Here is a 13,783-nt window from a genome sequence, read left to right as displayed (position 1 = left end):
TCTCGACATGGTGAGTCGTCTGCGTCGCCGATGGCATTGTAGACTCAACATATGCATCGAGACAGTTTAGAAATACCTACGACTCGGATAACGTCGTGTTCTCGCCGCAGGGACGGCTGCACCAGGTCGAGTATGCCTCTGAAGCAGTGAAGCAGGGTTCTGCAGTCGTAGGGCTGCGATCGAAGACGCACTCCATTCTTCTGGCATTGAAGGTGTGTGCCTACGCGTAAAACTTGCAAAATTCTATGCACATTCGTTCGCGGTTTCGTGCAGCGTTCGCTTGGAGAGCTCGCGTCGTACCAGCAGAAGATGTACCGAATAGACGATCACGTCGGCATTGGGATCGCTGGCCTCACATCCGATGCTCGCGTTCTGAGGTAAGTCTTTGCGACGTTGTACTGGACCTGCACTCATATGCGCGTCGACAGCAACTTCATGCGGCAACAAGCCATGTCCTCACGCATGGTATTCAACCGCCCGATTCCCGTAAACCGTCTCGTCTTTTCCATCGCCGACAGTTCGTTATTGCCTCTGGCCACTTCTCATCCTGCTCTGATGTTGATGTTCTAGAGGCACAAGTTAATACCCAAGAATATGGCCGACGTCCATACGGAGTGGGCTTCCTTGTGGTCGGACAAGACAAGAATGGCCCTCATTTGTACGAGTTTTCTCCGTCCGGAAACTCATACGAATACTATGCCATGTCCATCGGTGCACGGAGCCAGAGCGCAAAAACATATCTCGAGAGGCACTTCGAGAGCTTCATGGATTGTACGCCGATCTTCCCTTCTCATTCCGCAGCTGCACGTCGCTCACGCGGTCATCTCACTATCAGGCGATCTGGAAGACCTCATCCGGCACGGTCTGCACGCGCTCCGTGAGACACTCCAGCAGGACAAGGAGCTCACGATCAGCAACACGTCCATCGGCATCGTCGGGCCTGCCGGCGCGCACGAGAAAGACGTCCCTCCAGAAGGCACATTCCGCATTCTGGAGGGCGAGCCGATCCAGGTATACTTGGACAGTATGCAGCCCAAGACCCACGGCGAGGAGCCCCCGTCCGCAACGGCAACGGAGGCGGAGGCGCCTGCAGCAGACGGTGCCGCACAGCCACCAGCCGGGGGAGATGAAGATGTACAAATGGCAGAGTAGTTTGTGTGTTTCCATGTGCTTGTATCGCCGGACTCAATTCATATTTTCGAGTACGATCGATGGCTCATGAGCAGGGGGGATAGATACCTTATCTACAATACCACACAGCATCTGCCTCGGACTCAGGACTACTTCCCATTCGCCTGCAATGCCTGCCTCCACATTCGCGCGGCAGCGCCAGGTCGTCTGAGCGCCAATAACAGTTGCACCATCGTTGTTAGCAGCAGGACACTGCCTGCTTGATGTGCAGCAGCGAGAGGGATGGGCACGAGGTACAGAAGTGTCGAGATACCGAGGAGCACCTGGATATTTGCCATTGCAAAGGCCGAGATCGCCATACGCCTTGCGAGAGGCGGAAGCACAGCGCGCAGAGCAGGCTTGCGCGTCATGGCGTACAGCCACCATGTAGCTGCATAGGTTGTAATGGCCTGCGGGAACGGTCCATCAGAAACATCGTACGAAAGCGTTATTCTCAAAAGGTCATACCAGGCAGCGGTGGTCGAATTGGACCGTCGTGGGGTTTTCGAAAATGTTTCGCCACCAGATGTCTGAGCCATCGGGCGCTTTTGCATATGCTGTAGAAAACAGCTCATCTTTCGGAGGAGCAAGTCGCCCGCCCATCAGCGGAAACTCGTTGTACAACAGTCCGGCATCAAGCCCAGCGACGAAAGCTCCTACACAAACATATTAGTCACACTTCTCTCTTCAGTAGGTGGAGCAACAAACCTGACAGCGCTGTGATGAAGACCAATGCGGTCAATGCCTTAGAGTATCGCGCAAATCGTTTGACATGGGGATTCTCTAGGATAGTCTTCCACTGTGCCGCATCGCCCTTCAGACCACCCCATTTTCCCTTCTTAGCGTACCTCCAATCATACAGCGCGGCAAGCCCTGTCCAAAACATCCCCGCATACAGGACGAATGCCGTGCCGAGGTGTGCCGCCAGCCTGTACTGCGAGACACGCGGCACCGCGCCCGGGATCTCCATGAGCGAGTCCTCCAAACCCGATTTGACCATGTACCATCCGAGAACGCCCTGCGCACCGATGAGCAGCGCCATGCCGAAGAGTTGCTTTGGCATGGATGCTGAGAGGCGTTTGCGGACAACAAAGTACGTCAAAGGGACGACGAAGGCAATTCCGATGAGACGGCCGAGGACGCGGTGGCCCCATTCCATGTAGAAAATGTCCTTGAACTCATCCACGGTAATGGAGTGGTTCAGCCTGTAATCATTTCACTGAACAGTCAAATTGCTGTGACAGCAGAACTGCATTGTATGACGCACAGCTTAAACTCCGGAGTAGCCTTGTACTTTTCAAACTCCTCGTTCCATTGCGCTTGCGAAAGCGGCGGTAGGATACCAGTAATCGGGCGCCACTCCGTGATACTCAAACCAGATTCGGTCAGGCGAGTAACACCTCCGACGACAATAACCGCAAAGACGAGGACCGAAGAGAAAATCAACCAGCCAGCGACGGGCGGAGGAGACAGGACGGGGAGTTCTGGGGCTACTTGAGCAGCGTTATTTGAGAAAAAGCGAGGGTCGAATGGTGGCCGGCGAGTTGCACGAAGGCTCAGGTTCCTCCCCTGCGTTAGCAGGCTGACACGTCGGAATGCATCCTGTAATGTGCTTGCACGCGTCCAGAGGGTCTGGGGGCTACTGCGAGGTATTTGCCTGAGGAGTGGCTTCGCCGCGATGTTCGTTCCGTGCAGAGCTCGGAAGCACGGCTGCCTCGGGAATGCGGCGTACAACGACCGCGACCCGAAGCTGACGCCACGCGTCCATGCTCCCAACAGCGACATCCCTTACCTTGCCGTCGAAGTGGGCAGCGTGCGTCGTTGAGTAACGGGAAGAGCAGGATTGGGCCGTACGCCGTGGGCAAACTGCACACATCGCGGACGAGAGAGCGGTCGAGCCTCCGACACGAAGGCGCCCAGCGGGTCCTCGATCATGAGCTCGCCCTTCATGTTCTCGGTCGCCCTCGCTCGGCGGATCGCACGCACTCGCGTGCCTCTCTATCTTCGACATTACGCTGCGCCTCCTCCATCAGGGCTCTCGGATGGAGAGCGCACGATATACAGCAAGCTGACGGAGAGGTTCTCCCCATCCGAGCTTGAAGTACAGGATATTTCAGGTAGTGTTCTCCGGAGAGGCTCGCCTTGGACTTCCTGACTCGTGTCTTGAATTACAGGAGGTTGTGGGACATTCTACCACATAGTCATCGCAAGCGAGGCATTTAAGGGAATACCGATGATCAAGCAACACCGGTTGGTCAATGAAACACTCAAGAAGGAGATCGAGGGCATCCATGGCTTGCAGGCAAGTAAATTCAGCGGTCTCAAGACAGTATTCGCTGAATACGGTGCTTCACTAGCTACAAACAAGAACGCCGTGACCGCATCAAGGTAGTTTTGTACGCATATGTGAGCGAGGTATCAGTGCTCCTTCGCAACCGCATCAGACCTACGCTGTAGAAGGCCTCCTCTTCATGCACTTTGTGCCGCTGAGTTAGCGTCGATCAGCACCTCTCTCATTTTCACTCATATGGGTGTTCAAGCTTCAAGTCCTGCTTCTGCAGACTACTGTAGCATATAAAGCAGCGGCTGAAAGTTAAGGCTTGGTTTTAAAATCTGATTTATCGATGCAGAGAACATCTGACTTCAATGATACACGATACTGAGCGGGGAGGGGCCACAGTGTTCTACAACATCAATACAATCGTAAGAGATCCGATACATTCCATTCTCTAATCTCTTTCTCTCAAGAACGCATCTAGCTCGTCATCGAGGTCCTGCTGTGTCTTTCTGGGTCGCTCTCCACCCGTTCGACCACGATCGCGTGCACCACCTCTGTCCCGTCGCCCATACCGCTCTCCCGACCGCCTCCTTCCGTCATCAAGCCCATTATCCCTGTGTGAACGCGCCCGCCGCGGAATCTCGGCCATCATGCGTGATTCAAGCGCCTCTGGTCGTGCACGCATGACCGACGTGCGCTCAAGTAGAGACTTTCCTGAGGTCCCTAGATAGTCGGAACGCATCTTGGACGGGGGCGACGGTGGTGCTTGGGGTTCTTCGTCCTCATTTAAGAATGCGTCGAGTTCTTCGTCCAGCTGAGACTTTTGAATGGCTTCGTCAACTTCGTCTCCTCTTCTTCTCTTTCTTTGCCGCCCATCCTCTCCCTCCTGTCCTAAACCTTCCTCACCAGCATTCTTTCCTGCTTTACTCCCGTATTTTCGGTAGAATTCGCTCTCCTTCTTCGCCCCTCTCTTCTTGACATCCTGACGAGTGGCCCACCGCATTCGTATAGTACCCTTCAACCCTTCGCCCTTACCCAAGCTCTTGTTGATCCTCTCCTCCGGAGGCCAGATAGCGACCGGTATAGGTTTCGCTGTGATTGATCCATCCTCTGCTGAAGGCTCCTCTGCTATGGACTTCGTGAGGTGACGAAACGCGTCGCGCGCAGCTGTCTTGGAGTTAAAGACGAGGATGCAGGTGGTGTCATCGATCCACTCGAGTGCCATAGGGTGGGCGTCGAAATGCGTAGCATATGCGAATATACTTGGGGTAGGAAGGTGTGATACAGGCGTCCCGCGAATGAAGATAGCGTTCTCCCTGTAAAGCGAGTCTAAGTAGACCGTCAGACGCATTGTCACTGAGGCAAAGTATACTGAACGTACCTTCCTCCATCTCAACATCCCCTTCTTCATTCCCTTCTATCGCTTCCTCATCATGTTTCCGCTAATCCGTCGAAGTCAGACCCAGAGTATCCATACCCAACCAATTCACAAGCCGACAACTCTCTCATTAGGCTCCTGCGTGTCGGCCCCGGAGACATTCTACCAGCGCACCTTTCCTAGCCGCGTCCCAGTCGTCTCAGAGAGCAGATATACTTTCGTGTTGCCAATGCGATCGGCGAGCTGGGGGCGACCAGGTTCGATCGGCACTTGTGTAGGAAGTTGTTCCTCGTATGAGATCGTTTCATCATATGAGAGTAGTTCTTGAGGGGGTTCCGAGATGTCCAGAGTGTTTTCCATAGAGTAGTGGTTGCAGAGTCTACGCTTGCTTCAAGGGCTCGAGAGAAAGGATGGTGGCGCGCTTTCAGACGTGCAGGCATCAAATGTCACGTTCTGTTATGGCTGCTTGTCACGCACACTGCAGCTTCAATCCGACTTGTACCTCAAATCTGTTACCCACCTCAACTATGACCGACTCAGCTGGCACACGGCCAACTATTAAGAAGAGCAGAAAGCATGACAAGGAGAAGCGTATGTCTTTATCAAGTTTGCATCTGCTGCAACGTCTCACCTCGCGAACAGCTTGGGATACAGATGACATCAACCAGTGAGCCCTGCCGTCCCAGTTCTCAGCCATACACTCTCTCATGCCCCTGGCAGTGTAAGCAGGCTACTTGACATTTTAGATCTACTCTCCTAAGACCTGGCGCAGTGGGCCGTACAGCCCTTTGGGAAAGAAGACAACAAGGGAGGCACCTTCACGGAGGAGTCCTCTTTCGCCACGCTGTTTCCTAAATACCGGGAGAAATACCTGCGAGAGGTTTGGAGTGCGGTAACTCAAGCGCTGGATGCACATGTACGGGATTCAGACTCTGAACATGTGTATAGGCTGACCGGGCGCGCAGGATATCGCTTGCACGCTGGACCTTATTCATGGATCCATGTCAGTGCGCACGACCAGGAAGACATATGATCCCTATGTTATTTTGAAAGCCCGCGACATGATCAAACTTTTGGCTCGTGGCGTTGCCGTTGGCCAAGCGGCGAAGATTCTGGACGATGATGTGGCTTGCGACATTATCAAGATCGGCAATATCGTACGGAATAAGGAGCGATTCGTGAAGCGGCGACAAAGAATTATAGGGCCGGATGGTAGCACTCTGAAGGTGTGCTAACTTGTCAGTTCTCCTTTTAACAGACTCATGACAAACTACGGCTTCAGGCTATCGAGCTGTTGACTCAATGCTACGTCCTAGTGCAAGGTACCACCGTCAGTGCTATGGGTCCATACAAGGGCCTCAAGGAAGTACGAAACATTGTGTTAGACTGCATGAAAAATATTCACCCAATATACCGGATCAAGGTGAGATTTCAGAGATTGTGATCCATTGGCACTGTTCATACTGTCTCCAGGAGTTCATGATCAAACGTGAACTCGCTAAGGACCCTCAACTTGCAAGCGAGTCCTGGGATCGCTTCTTGCCTAAATTCCGCAAACGTCATCTCAGGACGTCCGAGAAGACTGCGAAGAAGAATGAGCAGTTGCAAGAGAAGAATGAGGCTCGGAAAGCTGCTGGATTGGAACCCATTGGCCCTGGAAGCAAGGAGAAGCCAGCGAAGAAGGTGTATACTCCCTTCCCACCCCCACAGATGCCACGCAAGGTCAGCATAGCAATTCGTCCCTTGTGTGTTCACGATCCGTAGCTTAAGCATCGATCTGCAGATGGATTTGCAATTGGAGTCGGGAGAGTACTTCCTCCAAGCTCACGAGAAACAAGAGCAAGAAGAGCGCAAACGGAAAGAAAAGGTATTGTACTCTATATAAGATGATCTGTTAATGCCATCTCACACCTTCGCAGCAAGAGCAGGCCACCGAAGAACGACGCGCCAAGCGTGCAGAGGCTTTCGTTGCACCTGTGGAGACTGCAGCCCCAACTGTCGAGGAGAAGAGGAAACGACGAAGAGAAAGAGAGTCTGCGAACGCGATGGACGAGGGCAAAAAGCGTAAAAAGCCGAAGAAGATATCCGAGGAAATATCTGGTGACGATACATAATCTAGTCTTGTCATTTTTTCTGTTTGGTGCATTGTTCACCTATTTTGTACATTTTTCTTTGCCAACTTCCATTTCGGGTTGTACCGGCCAATTTTTGTGGCCCTGATCATCTGTGACACTGTGACTCGAAGTGTAACCGGTTCCGTGTGCTGACGTGACTGCTTGCCTTTGTCCTCGACTGCGAGCAAATCGCAGTACCTGGCCGCCATCATTCCTGCTTTCTGCTTTTCGAGCTTTTGACGACGACTTCTTCTACTTTTCAAATCTATTCCGTAGAGTCTCACGATCATGAACAAGAATCCTTTCGTCCCGACGGCGGCATACACCCCGCAGCAACCACCTCTACCACCTGGTCCTCCTCCTCCTCAGCCCACTCAGCCAGACTACGCTGCTTATTGGACGGCGGCAGCAGCGGCGCAACACGTCCAGGCGCCCACTGTTGGTACCTATAATCCGCAGTGGACCGCCGCGCAGCATGCGCAACCCGCTACTGCTCCGCGACCCACCGCTGAGCAATCTGCTTTGTTTGCGAACTATGGATATGGAAACCAGCAAAATTTGGCTTGGCAGCAGCAGCAAAGACAGCCTCAACCGCACTTCCAACCGCCTCCACCCGTCGTACAGCCTCCCCCTCCTCCCCCTCCTCAGCCAGCTTACAATCCGTATCAACCACAAGCAGGAGCTTATCAACAGCCTTACGTTCCTCAGGGCGGTCCTGCGCCACAGCAAGTTCCTCAGACGCCATATCAGCCACAAGTCGCTCCCCAGCCATTCCAGCAACAACAGCAGCAACAGTTTTATCATCCCCAGCAGCAGCAGCAGCAAAGGCCCAACAATCGCAACATTCATCACGCCTCGCCTCAGCAACTTCCGCCTGCCAAGCGCCAGCGGTTCGATGGCCCTAGTCAGCACCGTGGCCCTCCTCCTCCCCAGCCTCAGTTTCAGCCTCCCCCACCTCCGCCCATGCAACAAGGCGGAGGCATGAACATGTTCAATCAGAATCAAGGGCAAGGTTTTGGTCGCGGAGGAGGACCGGTAATGAGTCAGATGCAGATGGGAGGTGGTCGGGGCGGTTATGGTGGGGGACGCGGTGGGAACAATATGGGCGGAAGAGGCAGAGGTGCGCCGATGGGAATGAACAGAGGTGGTAATCGTGGCAGAGGAAGTTACAACAACCTGGGTGGTCGAGGAGGGGGGATGATACAGAGTGGAGGAAGCTTCAGAGGACACGGTCCCACCAGGGGATTTGGGAATAGAGACAATCGGCGAGGTGGGTCGTTCAATGCTGGAGGTCAAGGATACTCGCACGGCTACCAGCAACAGCATCAGCAGCAACACCACCACCATCAGCACAACTATCAGAATAACTCCTTCCGTGGTCGCAATCAGAGCTTCTCCCAGTCCAGCAGGGGAAGTCGTCATGATTCGGGTCCTGCGCATAGCAGCAGAGACAATGTCAATGCAATGTCCGCAGGATTCTCCACTGGTAAGAAAGATGAGAATAGGCGGACACTGACAGATTTCAAGATTATTGGGCTGGAGATGCCGGAGCTGTCTTGGAGCTGGGGTGTCTCCAAATCGGAGTCTACGGATGTGACGGTCAAGAAGGAGAAGACCGAGTCTGCTGTTCCATCTGACAGTGCTTCTAACCCTCAGACTCCCGCGTCTCCTGCCAAATCTGAGGCTATTCCAAGCGGCAGTGATGCTACTGTTACAGCAACAGCTGTAGGGGAGGTGCCGCCCGCTGCTGAAGGTGCCCCCGTAAAGACGGAGCCGATCGCTCTTTTGCCGCCCCCGCCTTCTCGCATCCGCATTTATTTCCACACGCCCGTGACTGCTGATGATTCTCATCCGATTCCTTCCCAAACCTCTTATTCTCTTGGCCAGTCCTCTACTACGAGGAAGGGGAAGCGTAAAAAGCTGGAGGATGATGATGGCGACGTGGAAGATGGTCGCGGCCCCCCTCCCCCGCCTCCTCACTCGTCTGATATGGCAAATGAGCATGCCGATGCTAGTGTGGCTCCTAGCATGGATTATGATGGGACTGATACCGCCGTTGGCCGTGACAGTGTCGCTCCTAGCGTAGCGGAGACGACTAGCGAAGCGGACTGGCTGATGGCTGCCATCGGCGGTGAGGAAGGAGAAGGAGAGGAAGGGGATCATGATAATGCAAACGGGGCAGAACAGTACCACGATGCTGATGCCGAGGGTGAATTTGGTAAGCCTCCTACTCCTCGATCGAGCTCGTGCACCTGCGAACGCGCACCTCGTTCGAACGAATGCGTTCGCGCCACTGATACACGTTTTCTCAAGAAGGCAATGGATATGATGGCGTGCAAGGGGAGGGTCAGGACGAGTATCATACGCTGGGTGATGAGGATGCCCATGGCTCTGTTGATGAGCAGCATGACCAAAGCGCCTCGACTGCGGGACATGCTGAGCTGCTCGTTAATCCCAACGGCGCTGAAGGTGTCAACACCTCAGAGCATCCTTCTATGGCCGATGTTCCAGATGCTGCAGCAGGGGGCACCCCTCACTACGAGAGTGGTTCGGTAGCTGGACCCGCTGGTCAAGCCGTGCCCGAGGCTGACTCCGACAGCAATCAGAACGCTTACCTCTCTGCGCCTGCCGAATCGTCTGCTGTTCCTGATGTTTCTGCTGCTCCTTTGGCTTCTCCTCCTGTTGCATCTGCTCACACTTCATCCAATGGCGACGTTCAGGCCCCCGTTACAAACAGCACACATGCAAAGCCGTTGCAGGCGGAAGACTCCATCGCTTCTACAGTGCCCGATACGGGCAACAAGGACCTCGCTTACGCGTCGTTCAATGCCGCTGTCATTGATGAGGAAGAGCAGCACGATGTCAACCAACTCCTGCAGGAGCCTACGCAGCTTGAAGAGCCTCAGGACGAGCAAAATGAATCTGACGCTGCCGCAGGTAATGCGGTTGACTCTTCCGCTTACGGCGAGCCGTCCAATGTTCAAGCTGCCGGAAAGCTTGGCAAGACCGCATCAGCAAACCGTCTCTCTGTCGCTTACGCTTCAGGAACGCGGAGAATGGTTATCGATGCGGAAATCGTCGACAAGCTGAAGGTCATTAGGGCAGACGGCCGTATCGAGGTTCTCATGAATGTCGATAAGGAGGACGCTACAACCTACAAGGGTATACTCGTGAGTATAATCACCGTTGAACAATCCAAATTCGGACTGAAGAATGTCAATAACTTTAGATGGAGACCTACTCGGAAACGACAGCCTCTTATATCCCTCTTGAAATGCCAGAAATTCCAGAGGCAGACCCCACTGTCCCTCCTTTCTCCAAAGTCGCGCTTCCATCGAAGATGACCCTGATTGCCTACCTCGACCGAGACCGCCCCTTCTCCGAACCGCGCTGGGTGAAGACCGGCGACGTGCAGGAATGGCTGAAAAGCATGTTCGGACGAATGTTCTGGGTAGCTGGCGACGCAGCCGAAGGCTGGGAAAAGAAGATCGAGGTCGTCGATCCCGATCCGGTACGCATATCTCGTCCTCAGTGCTATCGCAAACATCCTGACTTGGAGGCCCATGAAAGGCACCGACGATTTGGACGATCCTCGAGGCGTGGGCGCAGAACTCGAATGTAGGGCAGACGAGCGAACGACAACGCTTCCTGCGCACACACATGACCGAGACGGACAACATCCTCGAGATCCTCCTTCGGCTCGTGCGCGGAGAGCGCTCGGGGCCCGCACACCCCGCACCGACGCCCGCGCTCGCGCAGCCACACGTCGCGGGCCCGCTGCTCGGCGCTCTGTCGCCGGGCGCTGCGCACGGCGCGCAGCAGACGCACGTATCGCTTGCCGTGCTGGCCATCTTTAGGATCGCGGTCGAATATGCGAAGCGTGCTGACCCCGGGAACGGGAAACATGAGGTGGAGGAACGCGCGGGCGATGTTATCCGATCGCTCCCGTCGCACTTGCTGTACAAAAGCCTGGACGGGATATTCAAGGAGTGGAAGGTGGAGAAGAAGGGTGGGCGATGAGCGATGAGCCTTCTCCTCGTGTGTATACGAGCAAGCGGGAATGTGGGAGGGCGGACGGACGGATCGTGCAGAGTGGGCGTTTTGCGCTGTTTTTTTTGCTTGTGCTGTCGGTGTCTTGCTTCAAGGAATTGCTCTGGTATGATGTCCTGCCTGCCTGCCTGCCTGCTTCGATCGCGGCCATGCATGATATGTCTGCGCGTTCTTGCTGAAATGTAACGTAGTACTTGCTTTGAAGTAATCTTTACTGTCAGGGCCATTACCCTGACCTTACCCTTAGTGCAATGTTTTCGGAGTGTCGTGTCCTAAAAGTGAACGTCCTCATTTTGACAGTCCCAAAATCCGGCACCACTCGAAATGGATGTTCTCCGACACAGCTCCGCCATTATTCTCAGCTCCAATGGACCTTCTGTATAATTCTCGTTCTGGCAGCCACACGCAATGTCGAAAATCTGAACAGGCAGCCTCGGCCGTAATACTCGCACGTACATTGCATGATTTTTGAACGCGGTATGTGGTCAGACGGGAAAGACGTGAATTGCATCAATGTTGCAATGGCATTGTGGAGCCACTGGATGAGAGCTGTGTCCCTTGCCCGAGCACGTCCGACCGCAATATCTATAAGCACTAGTGTAATACAAGCCTACAGTACAGCGTGAACGACCGAAAACTCTAGAGGAGGCGCGCGGTGGAATCAATTAGGGGGTAACATCGCGGAGACAGCAACGAGGACACGGAATAAGTCACAGGCACGGACAAAAAAAAAGAAAACCACACGCCAACAGAGGCATCGGGAGATATGGAGAGGAAGAGAGAGAGAGAGAGGAAGAAACCCATAGTTCGAGCGTAAGACATAAGGCTGGCATAAGCATGAGAATCATACCGTCGGTCCCCCCACCTCCCCATACCCTTCCGACATTCAACATCAATCGCAGTCATCACTGTCATAATCAGATCATAGGCGCATCATCCCTGGTCCCGCTCCACTCACTGGCGACCCTCAAAGATCTCCTTGATCCGCCCAAAGAAGCTCATCCGCTTCTTCCTCTGTGCGCCCGAGCCCTCATTGACCGCGCGCACCGCAGGCGACTCGGGCTTCTCCGGCGCCGCGCCCTCCGCCGCATTCTCCGGAATACTATCCTTCGCGGTCGCGGGCCCCGCCTCCGCGCCCGCGCCCGCGCCAAACTCCGACGTGTTCGCAGTCGTATTAGTAGCCGAAGTCTGCGTGGTGTCGCTCGCGACGCTCCGCCGCGAGATCGAGCGCGCCGACGCGGACAGAGACGGGAAGCGCATACGCGGCGATGTGACTCCCTTCGCCTTCTCCTTCGAGGGCGTCGCGGGCGTCGCATTGCCGTTCGTCGTAGCGGGGGGCGCAGGCACGGGCGTCCCAGGCGTGGGCGTCTCCGTGCCCGCCCCGCTCAGCATCGCACTCGGAGCCGTGCTGGTCGCCGCGCCCGATGTGGGCGCATACAGCGTGCGCGTGCTGGCATCCCCCGCCTCGCCCTCGCCCGTCGGCGCGATCACCGCCGCGTCATGTTCCGTGTGCGCTGCGTCTCCGGATGGCTGGGCGTCCAGTGCTGCGAGCGTCGGCGCGGTGGCGCCGTTCATCATCGCCGCACGCACGTCTGCGCCCTCCTCGGGCGTGCGGGAACGCTCCTCCTCCGCGGTGCCATCCACGCCGGCGTGGCCGCTCGGCGAGTGCGTCGATGGCGGCTCAATGTCATTGCTGTACTCCCCCGAGGGCTCGATAGCCTCAGCAGCCTCATTAGTCTCTGCGAACTCTTGCGGTTCGCCCTTGGCGATGGTGGTGCTGACCGTGGGAGGCTCAAGCGGAAGAACGTGTACGGGTACTTCGGGAGCGAGATGTGGGTTGGAAGTCTCGGCGGGCGAGAGGAGCAACTCGGGGGCGGCAAGGTTCGACTGCGGTGCGGATGTCGGCTCCTGGACAGGGGCAGACGTGGGCGCCTCGCTTGCTGGAAGGGGGGTTGGCTGTACCAAAGTTGGCTCGGGGACAGGCACGGGAGATTGCGGCGCCTGCTCAGTCGTCCACATCGCGACTGCAGCCGCGCCTAGGGTCCCCAACGTTCCCGCGTGAATGGGGGCAGCGCCCTCAGTCGCGGCCTTTATCGGTGCAGTCGTGGAGGTCACAATTGGATCAGTAACTGTAGCGGCAGTGCCGTTGATGGTCTTTGCCACGCTGGGGTGCGGGGGAGCGACGTAGACGTTGTTGACGTTGCCGCTGGCGTCAGTCTCGGTGGGCTGGTCGTTGGCTATAGTCCAAGTGCCGTCGACGATGAACTTGTAGATCGTTTTCTCGCCCCAGGGCACATGGGCGGTGCCGCTGAAGCCTGTGGTTGTTTTGGTGAGGTGGCAGGAGGCGGTCCACTGCGGCGGCGTTAGTCAGGCTGGAGTGCGATAGGGCGATGTCGCACGTACCGCATCAAAGGAGCCCGTCAGGACGACCGACTGGGCATCGGTATGGGGCCTGCGGTGGGTGGGTGAGTACAGCTTCGAGATGCGGTGAGCTGGGAGGGGCGTACCATGAAAAGACGGCAGCGTGCAGATCTGAGGTAGTCATGGCTGTAGGACGATACAGATACAGTAGGAGGTGGAAAGAGAGAAACAAAGGGCTAGCACAGCGCCTGGGGGAATCTAGTGGTACAGGATTAGACTGGGAAGAGACCACGTCAACGTCGAGAGAGGAGAGCGATGGGCGGGCGCGAATGAATGATGTGAGGAGGTACGGGCGGCTGGGCTCGGCCGAGATCCTGTCGATCACCGGCAAGTGAATCGCTTACGTTGCGAGATCACAATCGGGCGATAAGA

General features: G+C 55.6%; 8 protein-coding genes across 8 annotated transcripts; 5 read left to right on the top strand and 3 right to left on the bottom strand.

The window, feature by feature from the left end:
* Positions 1-7: 7 nt before the first annotated feature.
* On the top strand, positions 8-1,152 carry LAESUDRAFT_733649 (20S proteasome subunit; the record flags this gene model as incomplete). The annotated part of the gene is made up of 6 exons (XM_040910437.1): positions 8-10; positions 66-212; positions 274-377; positions 429-517; positions 571-771; positions 836-1,152. The coding sequence occupies 6 exons, from the start codon at positions 8-10 to the stop codon at positions 1,150-1,152; spliced, it is 861 nt and encodes a 286-aa protein (XP_040770667.1).
* A 128-nt stretch (positions 1,153-1,280) lies between these two features.
* LAESUDRAFT_754156 (COX15-CtaA-domain-containing protein) lies at positions 1,281-2,955 on the bottom strand (the record flags this gene model as incomplete). The annotated part of the gene is made up of 4 exons (XM_040911853.1): positions 1,281-1,580; positions 1,639-1,826; positions 1,879-2,375; positions 2,438-2,955. 4 exons carry the CDS (start codon positions 2,953-2,955, stop codon positions 1,281-1,283), a joined length of 1,503 nt encoding a protein of 500 aa, XP_040770666.1.
* A 134-nt stretch (positions 2,956-3,089) lies between these two features.
* Positions 3,090-3,818, top strand: LAESUDRAFT_719471 (bola-like protein). The gene is made up of 4 exons (XM_040907635.1): positions 3,090-3,287; positions 3,345-3,472; positions 3,528-3,576; positions 3,631-3,818. Exons 1-3 carry the CDS (start codon positions 3,104-3,106, stop codon positions 3,546-3,548), a joined length of 333 nt encoding a protein of 110 aa, XP_040770665.1. The 5' UTR covers positions 3,090-3,103; the 3' UTR covers positions 3,549-3,576; positions 3,631-3,818.
* Positions 3,770-5,244, bottom strand: LAESUDRAFT_719469 (uncharacterized protein). Its single transcript, XM_040907634.1, has 3 exons — positions 5,001-5,244; positions 4,830-4,890; positions 3,770-4,777 (listed from the first exon to the last, which is right to left on the bottom strand). Exons 1-3 carry the CDS (start codon positions 5,184-5,186, stop codon positions 3,900-3,902), a joined length of 1,125 nt encoding a protein of 374 aa, XP_040770664.1. The 5' UTR covers positions 5,187-5,244; the 3' UTR covers positions 3,770-3,899.
* A 109-nt stretch (positions 5,245-5,353) lies between these two features.
* Positions 5,354-6,940, top strand: LAESUDRAFT_733646 (uncharacterized protein; the record flags this gene model as incomplete). The annotated part of the gene is made up of 7 exons (XM_040910436.1): positions 5,354-5,417; positions 5,588-5,742; positions 5,792-6,052; positions 6,109-6,249; positions 6,300-6,548; positions 6,610-6,693; positions 6,746-6,940. The coding sequence occupies 7 exons, from the start codon at positions 5,354-5,356 to the stop codon at positions 6,938-6,940; spliced, it is 1,149 nt and encodes a 382-aa protein (XP_040770663.1).
* Positions 6,941-7,137: 197 nt separating this feature from the next.
* LAESUDRAFT_31317 (uncharacterized protein) lies at positions 7,138-9,866 on the top strand. The gene has a single exon (XM_040901966.1). It carries the CDS (start codon positions 7,229-7,231, stop codon positions 9,494-9,496), a length of 2,268 nt encoding a protein of 755 aa, XP_040770662.1. The 5' UTR covers positions 7,138-7,228; the 3' UTR covers positions 9,497-9,866.
* Positions 9,436-10,960, top strand: LAESUDRAFT_639859 (uncharacterized protein; the record flags this gene model as incomplete). The annotated part of the gene is made up of 3 exons (XM_040903564.1): positions 9,436-10,110; positions 10,170-10,451; positions 10,511-10,960. The coding sequence occupies 3 exons, from the start codon at positions 9,436-9,438 to the stop codon at positions 10,958-10,960; spliced, it is 1,407 nt and encodes a 468-aa protein (XP_040770661.1).
* A 2,196-nt stretch (positions 10,961-13,156) lies between these two features.
* LAESUDRAFT_614545 (carbohydrate-binding module family 48 protein) lies at positions 13,157-13,441 on the bottom strand (the record flags this gene model as incomplete). The annotated part of the gene is made up of 2 exons (XM_040903195.1): positions 13,157-13,342; positions 13,394-13,441. Coding segments are annotated over 2 exons (234 nt in total), but the record flags the coding sequence as incomplete, so codon positions are not given.
* Between the last annotated feature and the right edge of the window lie 342 nt (positions 13,442-13,783).

Source organism: Laetiporus sulphureus (genome assembly GCF_001632365.1).
Source record: "Laetiporus sulphureus 93-53 unplaced genomic scaffold LAESUscaffold_1, whole genome shotgun sequence".
In the NCBI taxonomy this organism is placed as follows: Eukaryota; Fungi; Basidiomycota; class Agaricomycetes; order Polyporales; family Laetiporaceae; genus Laetiporus; species Laetiporus sulphureus.
The sequence above is the reverse complement of the archived record's forward strand: the minus strand, read 5'-3'. Positions and strand labels throughout refer to the sequence as shown.

What these genes read in the sequence shown, in the direction of transcription:
- LAESUDRAFT_719471 (XM_040907635.1), top strand. Translation starts at nt 3,104, where the DNA reads ATGAGCTCGCCCTTCATGTTCTCGGTCGCCCTCGCTCGGCGGATCGCA. An exon ending in TGAAGTACAGGATATTTCAG is followed by an intron (nt 3,288 to 3,344) that starts GTAGTGTTCTCC and finishes CTTGAATTACAG; the next exon opens with GAGGTTGTGGGACATTCTAC. An exon ending in AGGGCATCCATGGCTTGCAG is followed by an intron (nt 3,473 to 3,527) that starts GCAAGTAAATTC and finishes GTGCTTCACTAG; the next exon opens with CTACAAACAAGAACGCCGTG.
- LAESUDRAFT_719469 (XM_040907634.1), bottom strand. Translation starts at nt 5,186, where the DNA reads ATGGAAAACACTCTGGACATCTCGGAACCCCCTCAAGAACTACTCTCA. An exon ending in CTGGGACGCGGCTAGGAAAG is followed by an intron (nt 4,891 to 5,000) that starts GTGCGCTGGTAG and finishes TCGACGGATTAG; the next exon opens with CGGAAACATGATGAGGAAGC. An exon ending in GGATGTTGAGATGGAGGAAG is followed by an intron (nt 4,778 to 4,829) that starts GTACGTTCAGTA and finishes CGGTCTACTTAG; the next exon opens with ACTCGCTTTACAGGGAGAAC.
- LAESUDRAFT_31317 (XM_040901966.1), top strand. Translation starts at nt 7,229, where the DNA reads ATGAACAAGAATCCTTTCGTCCCGACGGCGGCATACACCCCGCAGCAA.